This window comes from Urtica dioica, chromosome 7, assembly GCF_054948205.1.
Source record: "Urtica dioica subsp. dioica isolate 48M chromosome 7, U.dioica_male_clone48M_v1_H2, whole genome shotgun sequence".
NCBI classification, from domain to species: Eukaryota; Viridiplantae; Streptophyta; class Magnoliopsida; order Rosales; family Urticaceae; genus Urtica; species Urtica dioica.
In genome coordinates, this window is record NC_142762.1 from 29,556,742 (window position 1) to 29,568,093 (window position 11,352).

An 11,352-nucleotide genomic window follows, 5' to 3' on the forward strand; every position below is an offset into this window, starting at 1 on the left:
TATTGTTAATACAACAACAACGCATATTAAACATAATAATTAAAAAAAATTAAGATACATACCGGACTCGACTAATGACCAAGAGAAGAAGTCACATTCTTGGGATGTCACATCATACACAGTGAAAAACCAGAACAAATATAAGTTCAGATGTTTAAGTCCTTTTGTTCTAATTCAAAATTCTAAAAATAATATTAACAACACATTAATAACTACTTCCTGTAAAATAGGTAATATTAAATAATAATATTTGTTTAAAACCAAATACACATGAAGGAAAAAATAGGTAATATTAAATACTTAAAACCAAGGATCGAAATACCGTTACCGTTACCGTTCCGAGCTTTCGAATTTACTGGTAACCCCCCCCCCCCCCCCCCCCCCCCCCCGGTAAAGGAATACGGGGGAAGCGGGGAAAAAAAGGAAACCGGTAGCGTTGAACTTACCGTTACCGTAGATGAATACCGTCAAATACCATATTTACCGAGGGGAATTCATAAAAGAAATATACAAAAAAAACATACAAAGTACGTAAGATAAAATTCATAAAATTAAAAATAGTGTAGAATGTTTCAACACAATACCAAATTACAAACACAACAAAAAGTAAGTTTAATAACCAAAATGATAAAGTTCAACACAATCCACCAAATACTATTGTTCAACAAATTCAACATAGGAGGGATACAAATGACTACTCAAAGCGACCGTATGCAGCGGTCATACAGTAATCATACCAAGTCATATAATGAGCACATGCACGAAAGTACATGTCCAAGTGATAGTCGTACTCATACTGAGATGAAGCAACATACATGGAGTGGAGGGGATAACCTGGAACTGGTCGCACCGTTTCGGGAGCGTAAGTTGATGCATATGAGTCCTAGTTGTTGTAACTGGAAGATCCATCATCATAAGATGACTCTGTGCCTTGAGGACCAATTGATACCGATCCGAAGTTGTAGGACAAGTCATCAACGTCATTGCTAGACGTAAATGACTTGGCATCATTCATACCTCCGCCCTGACCTCCGCGCCCGTATCCTGAATAAAAAAAGGCAGGGTGATGAAGACGATCGAAATCTTCTTACGATGATGCGTATCCGAGTTGAGCACCGCCGACATCACCAAATGAAGTGCCTCCAGCAGTAAAGGAACCTCCAGCCCGATATGAACCTCCACCACCTCCCCCTGATCCATCGTCACCTTCACCTCCATCTGCTCCGCTTGATCTACGGCTTGAACCTCCGCCATCTGAATCCGAACTGTCTCTGGATCCGCGTTGAGGTTGGACGTCCTCGTTCAGCACTCGCTCCGGATCAAGTCCAATGTCTCGAGCCGCTTCAGCTACTGCCGGATCCGGCATCTGGTTGACGTCGTCCATGTGAACTTCGTCAATCCAGCGGAGCATTTCGTCGTCTCCCTCATTGTCGTTCCCCGAGCGTTCGAAAGCTCGTTCAATGATATCCAAAGGATCCATCGGGGTGAGGTTGTTGTCGTGAATCCGAGTTGCTTCTCGGAGCTGCAACTTCATGTTGTATGAGCAGAAAACAAGCTTCTCGAGTCTGCTGTACGCTAGACGGTTCCTTTGTTTTGTGTGGACGAGGGCAAATGTACTCCAATTCCTCTCACAAGCGGAGGCGGATGAAGTTTGTGACAAAATTCGAATGGTCAACGTCTGTAAAGTCGGGGTCCAATTTCCGTAAAGCTCCCACCACTCACCTGCAATCATGTGACATAAATCATAAGCTTACTTGACAAAATTCTTACCATTCCATGACATAGTTAATGCATACAATTCATCTCACAAGCTTACTTGCACAAAGGGTGCCTCGTGCCGAAACAACACTTCTTTGTGAGAAGCCCCATTGAGCGTCTCGAAATGCGATTAACTGTAATTAGAAAATCAAATAAGACTTATATATTCATAATGTGATATAGCTTGTAACAATTTATAGTTTTATACCTCTCTCCCAAGAGTTGACCCATCAAGATCCGGATGAAAGAAGTCGAACACCTTTGTGACAGCGGCCATGTGAGTATTGTTCATGATTATATCCGGGTTAAACATCAACTTTGGATTTAGGAAGAAAGCTGCAATATGTAGTGGATGTTCCATTTGAGTACTCCATCTGTGGTTCACGATGTCGACAACCCTTTTCTTCCCACTCATCGCTTCCAACTTCTTTTTCATCTCATGGAAGACGTAGTATAGTAATCCCATCGTGGGATGCACCTCAGTGTCCACTAATCGAAGAGTGGTGTACATCGGCTCGAATATGGCACATACTTCGTCCACCGAATGCCAGAATCTGGGTTTTAAACAAGTCTCGGATACGGATCTACCTTCAGGAGTTGCACTCAATTTGGAATCATCCCACCATTGACTACTGAACATCGTCCTCAACGCAACTCTCTTCTCTCGGAGACTTCTGAGAGCTAGATAGTTCGTGGCAAATCTTGTTGCGTCGGGACGGATGATTTCACCTAGGGATGTCTCCCGTAACTTGGACAACACAATACTGTGGTTGTAGATGAACTTAGTCGCATCCCTCGCAGATTTGATTGTATGCTTAACACTATCTCTCTTCCTAATATCTTCAAACATCAGATCTAGACAATGTGCGGCGCAAGGTGTCCAGTACACATGGTACTTGTGTTGTAATTTCAACCCGGCACTCCTGTAGTTCAAACCGTTGTCGGTCACAACTTGGACGACATTGTGTTTTCCGATTTCTTTGACCACTGACCTCAATATTTCGTAGATGTAGTCCCCTGTTTTCGTATGCTTTGACGCATCAACGGACTTTAAGAACACCGTTGCACCAGCAGAATAAACCATAATGTTTATGATGCTCAGTCTGGTCGGCCCCGTCCAACCATCAGTGAGTATGGTGCATCCGTATTTTACCCACCGCTTCTTTTGTTCTTCAAGGTAGTTCTCCGCGTCTGCAACCTCCATATCGAGGTACTTGTTATGAATTTCATACGGAGTTGGTATAGGAACGCCTGGACCTGCAATATGCCAATATACATCATGTTAACGTTTCAAGAACACATGCGATTCGACAATATGAAAATACAATTACTTATCACGAATTGAGGATTACCTAGATCTTAAGCGGACGCTATCATGTTTTTGAACTCATGCGAGGCGGCCTTACTCGCCGACACATGTTGGTGAACAAAGAATTTTGTTATGTGTCTTCCGAGCCACGTTTTCTTCTTCGGATCAACTATCTCATCAATTTTTGTTTGCTTCGCACTCGCTGACTTATATAATGACGGAGCAGCTGGTGGAGATTTTGCCGTAGAACCACTGCCGGGCCCCGACATCATCCGAGCCTCTCATTCCGTCTTAGCCGCCTCTTTTCTTGACCTCTTCATAACTGCTCGTAATTGCGCTTCGTAGTCTTCTTCTTCTGATTCTTCCACGCCGACATTTTTAGTCAATGTCTTGCGAAGCGTAGAATCCAACGACTGTTTGTTCTTCTTTTTTACGACATTGCCTTGAAGTAAAGCTTGCATCTTTGTTTTCACTTAAGGAGGGGCTTTCTCACATAATTTAACACTCCTCGTTGGGTCTACATGGGCTAGGTGGTTTTTCACTCTCATGATGCCGCCACCTCCCATAATGTGCTCGCAAAATATACATTGGTGTGTGCTACTTTTTCCGGGAACGGGTGTACAGTACCTCCTAGCTGGGTCGGGGGCCTCCATTCTTGCAAGTTGTAATCTACAAATTAACAAATCACCTTTAGCAAATTAAATTACACTAACAATCATGAATCGTATTCACAAACTCTAAAGGGTTCCCGGATCTAAATGAAAATTTTAAAAAAAATTCATAACAAAGTTTAACATAACCATAATCATTACAAAAAAATCATAAACATGAACACAACTCTAAAATTAAAAACAATTCATAACAAATTCTTCATAAATCAATAAACAAGTTCAACATAACCTTAATCATCACTTACTAATAAAAAAATTACAACATAATTCGGATTAATTACAAAAAAAATTAGAATCATGAACACAAACTCTAAACTTAAAAACAAGTCACAACAATTTCCTCAGAAATCAATAAACAAGTTCATCATAACCTTAATTATCACTAACTAATAAAAAAATTACCAAATAATTCGGATTAATTACAAAAAATTAGAATCATGAACACAAACTCTAAAATTAAAAACAAGTCACAACAATTTCTTCATAAATTAATAAACAAGTTCATCATAACCTTAATTATCACTAAATAATCAAAAAATTACCAAATAATTCGGATTAATTACAAAAAAATTAGAATCATGACCACAAACCTTAAATAAACACTACATTTAAGTTCACAACTATCAATTTATACTTAAGCTTCAAGAATTATCAAGAAATTTGAAAAATTAAACTCAAAATCAAGAAAAAAAAATCCCGGGTCGGGAAGCTCACCGGAAAGCTTTGAAACCGGGGGGATCTGGGAAGAAATCAACAGAGTCGCGTCGGGAAGTTGGAGGCACGGCGGGATCCGAGCGGGATCTTGGAAGATTTCAACGTGGACGCGGCGGAATTTGGAGGAGAACTTACCGACGCAAATGAAAAAAAACAGGGGGATTCCGGGTTTAAATATCCGGTTTTTTTTTTTAAGCGAACCGGACCGGGAAGTGAGAACCGGGTTCCTGCCCGGGTCCTGGTCTGGTTCCCCCGGAATCACCGGAAACTTTCGATTTTGATGGTTCCGGTGCCGGGTTCTTCAAAAAAGGGGGAACCGGACCGGTTCCCGTCCTGTTCCCCCGGAATTTTAATCCTTGCTTAAAACACGCTACATAAATTATTATGAAAAAGAGGAAATAGCGACAAAAACACTTGCTACTTGATGATTATCCGAAATCATACTTATTTTTACATATTAGCTGCGCCGTAGGTACTTCCGCCATTCAAATTAACATAAGTACACGTGGACAACTCAAATTTCATGAAAAACAAGTTAAATTTTTTTAATTATACAAAATAAAATAATAATTTTGTAAAATACACAAAAATACATTCAAATTTTGGTTAAACATACAAAAATAAAATAATAATAATGTTAACAATAAATTAATAACTTACCAAAAGAAAGTTAATGGCAAACGTTTGGTAATTTAATCATAATATAAAAAATAAACTCAAATACATCCTAATAATATAAAATAAAATAAAAAATTAGCTCTGCCTTCTTATTTCAATAAATTATTAATTTATTGTTATTAATTAATTGTTATATCAATATTAATTGATTTTGTGTTTTTACCAAATTTACTTTTTATATAAAATACGTACATAACTTAATTTTCACGAAATATGAGCGGTCCACGTCCATTTATAAGTTTTAAAGGTGGATGTACCTATGGCATAACCAAAACATTATATTAGGTAGTTTTACCGCAGCAAAAAAAGATTAGGTATATTTAATTAAAAAAATAGATATATAAGTATGATTTTGGGTAACTATTAGGTATTTTTGTTATTATCAGTGCAAGAGAGAGGGTGGATTGGTTCAACCCTAGTGTGGTGTCCAAGCTTATGAGCTTATGGTCATCATAATCCCTTATAGACTTAAAATCGCAATACAATACAAAAAAAAAAAAAAAAAAAAAAAAAAAAAAAAATTAATAAATAAAAAAAAATAATCTCCATTGACCTTGAAGTTGACATTTTAAAAGTAATGAGGTGAAGCTGTCGCGCTCTTAGTAGTAAAACTGCTGAAAAAAAAAAATTATTGGCTGAAATTTCCAAGGTGGCGAGGTGAGGCTATTGTAACGATGGAGTATAAGCATAGTAGTTGAATAATTTTATTTACGAAGTATAGGTCGATTGCGTATGTTATTAATTATGTTTCGGTATTGCTGTAAATAAATAGGATTTTTAATTTTAGAAGAACAATTACTTGAATTTATATAATAATAACATATTAACGCCTAAAAATAATAGAAAAATCACTTTTCGGTGAGTTTGAGATTATCCTGTTTTAGGATAATCCTAGTATTTAGGTAATCAGATTTGCATGAATATATTTGTTAATATTAATCCACGCTGAATAAAGTTATTAAAAATCCCTGAAAATCTCATTTACATTTTTCTCTCTTTTTGTTTGTTTGTCCGTCATCCAACAAAGCTTAAGGCCCCGTTTGGTTATGTTTTCTATTCCTGTTATCTGTTTTCTGATTCTAAATTCTAGAAAACAGTTTTAAAAAAACTGTTTGGTTATAAATTCAGAAAACAGATTTAGAATCATGTTTCTGTTTTCTTTGAAATTTGTTTAGAAAACAGAAAACAATGAAAAGTTGTTTTCTATTTTATCTCTATACAATTGAATGGAAAACATAACCAAACAACATTTAAAATATTATGAAACGTAATTCTAAATCTGTTTTTTAAATTTAAAAATTAGAATCAGAAAACAGAATTTAAAAACAGAAAACGAATTTAGAAAACTAAACCAAACGGCCCCTGAGCTTTTTTAAGAGAAGGCAACGACAGTAGCATTGGGAGTTGTAATCGACTTTACTTGAACGTAAAATAAAAGAATTTTAAATACGCAATATGTGATCAACAGATCGAAGGCGTCATGCTGGGCTCATGTGTTATTGGGCTTCAATGTTTAACTACAATATGAACTCATGATAAAATGCTAAGGGAGAGGCACAAGTGTAATGAGCTTTGAGCCCGGAATTAAATTTGAGGGGGCGAGCCTAAAATGTTGAAAAAATTACCACAATTACTATTATTTTATAACATATTTCTCATTTTACACTAAAATTATAATTTGAAAAAAAAAATACTAGTACAAAGAGGAGATAGAATTTTTTTTTATCCATTTTTACCCTTTTTCTCTTGAGTCTAGCAAGAAATTTGGTTTTCTATTGTTGTTGTTTTTTATTTATTATTTATAAATCTATGTTTTTTGACGATTTGTTGACATATATATCAACAACTGACACAATTTATTGACATATATATATATATATATATATATATATATCAACAAATTACAACACTGGAAAGTTTATTGATTTGTTGAAATATATATATATATATATATATATATATATATATATATATATATATATATCAACAAATGACAACAATGAAAAGTTTGTTGATTTGTTGACATAAATGTCAACAAATGACATAATTTGTTAATATAGATGTCAATAATCTGCTCAATTTGTTGACATATATGTCAACAAACGCATGAATTGTTGTCATAATCGTCACAATCGACATGATTTGTTGAGATAGAGGACACAATTTCTTCATTATTTATGTTAATATTTTACACATTTATTCTACAATAATACAGAAAAATACACAAACATACACTCGGATTATGCATACAAACATACACACACGAAGAAATCAACTGAGAACCATCTCTACTGGCAAGGACAAAAAATTCAATAAAAATAATCTTGCTAAGTTCACAAATCAATAAATATAAATTTAGTAGGAGATAGAAAAATCAGCAAATTTTTTTTAAAAAAAATAATAATAATCAATCTAGTATCCAGAATTAACACATAATTCTTTACTTACAAAGCAGCAAAAGCCATTGAGAAATTTTTATTAATTCATAATAAAAAAAAACAAAAACAAGACTTTTATTTTTCTTTCATGAAAACCGACCGGGTCTCGTGGAAAGATCTACGAATAACGAGGCCACCTTCACAACCCACTAATACGTCAAGGGCATGATCACAACCAGTTCGGAATTTTCTTAGTCGGAATGAGTTGAATCTGTTCATCATTTTCCGCTGGAAGATTATATCTTTATTGCCTGTAAAACCTGATTCTTCCGGCTTTATTGAAATACACTTTAAGAACATATAAAATCAGATTGAGATCATCATATTGTTTCGACTTTTTCGGGAAAATCGGTCTTCGGGTATCTAGGCATGGTTTATGCCATGATCAGTATAGGTGTTCTTGGATTTCTAGGTCTACAAATTCTAATACAACCAAAAATCATGATCGATCCTCTCATACCTACACCACAGCACAACAAATTTACCAAACAACAACAAGCGAATTCAAGATCCTTAAAATAATTCATGTTAGACATGTCCTCGTTTGATGTGCTAAGATCCCCTGTCCTCTTTTTATGGTTTATTCTTTAGTGTCCTTCCAATTAAAATAAGTCATGTTATCATTTTATTTCATTATTAGTTTATATTTATTTAAACATAAATTAAAATAATTAAATTGGTTTATTTTGCTTGAAAAGACACAAATAAATACACTAAAAAGGGACAGAGGTTCTGAATTTCTCTCAGTACGCCAAAAAAAAGGAGTTCATGAGAGCGACTCGTATGAGGCAGTCCCAAAGTTTAAAATTTCGGGAAGTTGCTTGAAAATTGCGCCAAAATTGCTGTAATTTTAGAAGTCTGACACGTTTACAATCATATGTGCGTTTCGCCTTTTTGCATCGCGGGTATTACGTTGAAATTGCGTGGAAATTTTAATGTCGTTACGTCCATTAATCTCGTTTAGCCTATGGTATAAAACAAAAAAAATCATTCGCATTCCACACCGTAATTTCTGTCGTGTCGTCCAAAAGCCGACCAAACCAATGCAAATTCAACAATATTTCGAAAAATTGTGCGGAAATTGCGTTTATGTGTGTTTTTCACCTATAAATTGTAATTTTTAAGGTTTTTCATTTGTTTCATTGGATGTTGTTTGTACTTGTTTCATGGTGAACATATTATTGTTTTAGTATTTTTTAGGTGAGGTTACAAATTGTAAATTGATGTTAATTGGAAGTTAATTGTTAAGAAATTGTAGTTATATATATATATATATATATATATATATATATATATATATATATATATATGTATTTGTAAACAACTATTTGAAAATATGAAAAATTAGAATTTGTTAGTGAATTTCATATTGGGGTACGTAGTACATGAAAACTTATTATGCATGTTTCTTATATTGCTCTTGACTTTGATATTTTCAACTTATTATGCGTGTTTATTATATGTATTTGACTTTGAATTTTGAACTTATTATGGTTGTGTATTACGCGTGTTTGTAATTGAAACTTGTTTAGAACCTGTATGGAACTTATTTTTATATTTGAAATTGTGCTACATTATTTCTATTGCAATTTCCGCATTTTATCGCAATTTCCGTCGACATAAAATTTTCAAATTTCCACATTATTTCTGTCGCAATTTCCATCGGCCACCGTAATTTCCGCTTTTTTGGACCATCGGGACAAAATTGGTAACCGGTATTTCAAACCTTGGGCAATCCGAGCGAAGAGAGAGGATCATAAACGGGTAAACCTGGACATTTGGAATATAAATGGAGTGGAATTTCATTCCTTCCGGCCAATTTAAATGAATGAAAATTTATTTCCACTGACAGCGCATGAAATTAATTATTCCTTCCGTTGACCAGCGGAAATCAGCAAAAATGATACATAAATGTTCATTCCAATGGTTTCCGCTGATTTCAGCCTTTGTTTTATTCTTTTATTTTTTTAACCTCTCATTTTCTTTTCTTATAAATATCACCCTTATTCACATAATTTGCTCACAACTTTTTCATATAATTTCTTCACCTACTCTCTTCAACTACTTTAACTCTTATACAATATTAATATATATTTATTTTATTATAAATTTTCTAACTTAATTTTCATATATAATTTTAGTGTATAGTTTTAATATATAAATTTAGTGAAAATTATCGTTTTCTCCACTTTTTTGTTCTTCTTTATATATATAGTTTTTAATATAGTTTTAATATGTAATTTTCAAATATAAATTTAGTATATCGTTTGTAAGATTTTATGAGTTTAAAAAACTAAATTACTCTCAATTTTCTCACTTTACATTTTGGTCCTTATTTAAAAAAAACACTACATGCATTTAAATCCTTTAAAAAAATGTATTTATTTTAATTATTATTATTTTATTTATGGAAATGGAAATTTTTACCAATGAAATGGAAATTTTCACCAATGAAATGGAAATTTCCCTTCAATAATGAGTGAAATTTCGATCAATACTGGAAGGAATAAATTCTTACAGTCAAATACGAAATTCCACATCTTATGGAAGTGAATTTTCACTATTCCTTCCATAAGCTCAGGTTTACGAATGGGTATTGCCTTTAAAGATTAATTTGATGCTTCCGACCTGGCCATGATGAATAGAATTTGCAATGTCCATTGACTTAGAATTTGCTGATTTGTTTTCTTATAAAAAAAAATTGTAAATCTATTGCTTTTGCCGGTTTTCCGTCTTCTCCTATTGTTTACTCTTGAGTTCTTAAGAAATTGGCTGTTACTCTTACATGTGCTTTTAATCATAAAAGAGACAAGGAGTTACTATGCATGAAGACGAAGAGGTGGACACAAAATTGTAATGACTACGTTCCCAACATTACTTACTGTGTTGTACAAGCATAGACTGCATAGTGACGGTTCTTAGCCTTAAATTATACTTCTCCACCATGATCATCTCTAAGATTTCATAATAACTTGTACTTACTAGTTAACCCCACACTTTTACTGTATATATAATTTAAGTCCTAACACATCATACAGAGCAACAATCTTGGTTTGGCTTTTTCCCCACATATCGAGCTCTCAGCTATAATATCGTAACCAAAAGTAAGAAAATAAAGGGTAACAATCAGGGCTATAATTGTTGACTGCAAATCATATGAGACAAATTACTTCTTTGACTGCATGCTTCCATACGGCAAATCAAAGCCTTGGTTCATACCTCAAAAAAAAAAAAAAAAAAAAGCCTTGGCTCTGAAGCAAACAAAATCAGCTTCTTCACATTTCATTCATTAACTTTGTCCCACTCTTCAAACTTTTTTGACCCTTCTCTGTTTTCCTTTTTATTTTAACTACTTTTTGGGAAGGAAAAAAAAATACAGTTGCTGTTATAGTAGATATGAGATGAAACTAAACTCAGTAAAGCGAACTAACACTTAAAGACATATATACCGATTCCAATATTTTATCCTATGAATTATTTCCTAGGATAAGTCAGATATTTTTTTTACTCTATACTAACCAAAAAAAAAAAAAAACTAATTTCAACAATATACATATGGTTATTTTCTTATTTTTATACTCTACTCGAGATAGAGCATCACTATATTTTCAATCTATTTTTAAGCCCCATGCATTGCAATCACGCCTGCGCCTACCAAGGAAGCTTGATACGTGAATAACAAACCAACCAAGAATAAAATAAATATGTAATACACAATGATTTGTACATGTGACCAATTGGCAAATACCACATGTAGCCACAAAGCGTAATAAGTAATAACACT

At 33.9% G+C, this 11,352-nt stretch overlaps 1 protein-coding gene across 1 annotated transcript; it reads right to left on the reverse strand.

Moving 5' to 3' along the window:
* Positions 1-1,671: 1,671 nt before the first annotated feature.
* LOC149390706 (uncharacterized) lies at positions 1,672-3,336 on the reverse strand. Its single transcript, XM_089619841.1, has 3 exons — positions 3,165-3,336; positions 1,967-3,015; positions 1,672-1,722 (listed from the first exon to the last, which is right to left on the reverse strand). Exons 1-3 carry the CDS (start codon positions 3,334-3,336, stop codon positions 1,672-1,674), a joined length of 1,272 nt encoding a protein of 423 aa, XP_089475967.1.
* Between the last annotated feature and the right edge of the window lie 8,016 nt (positions 3,337-11,352).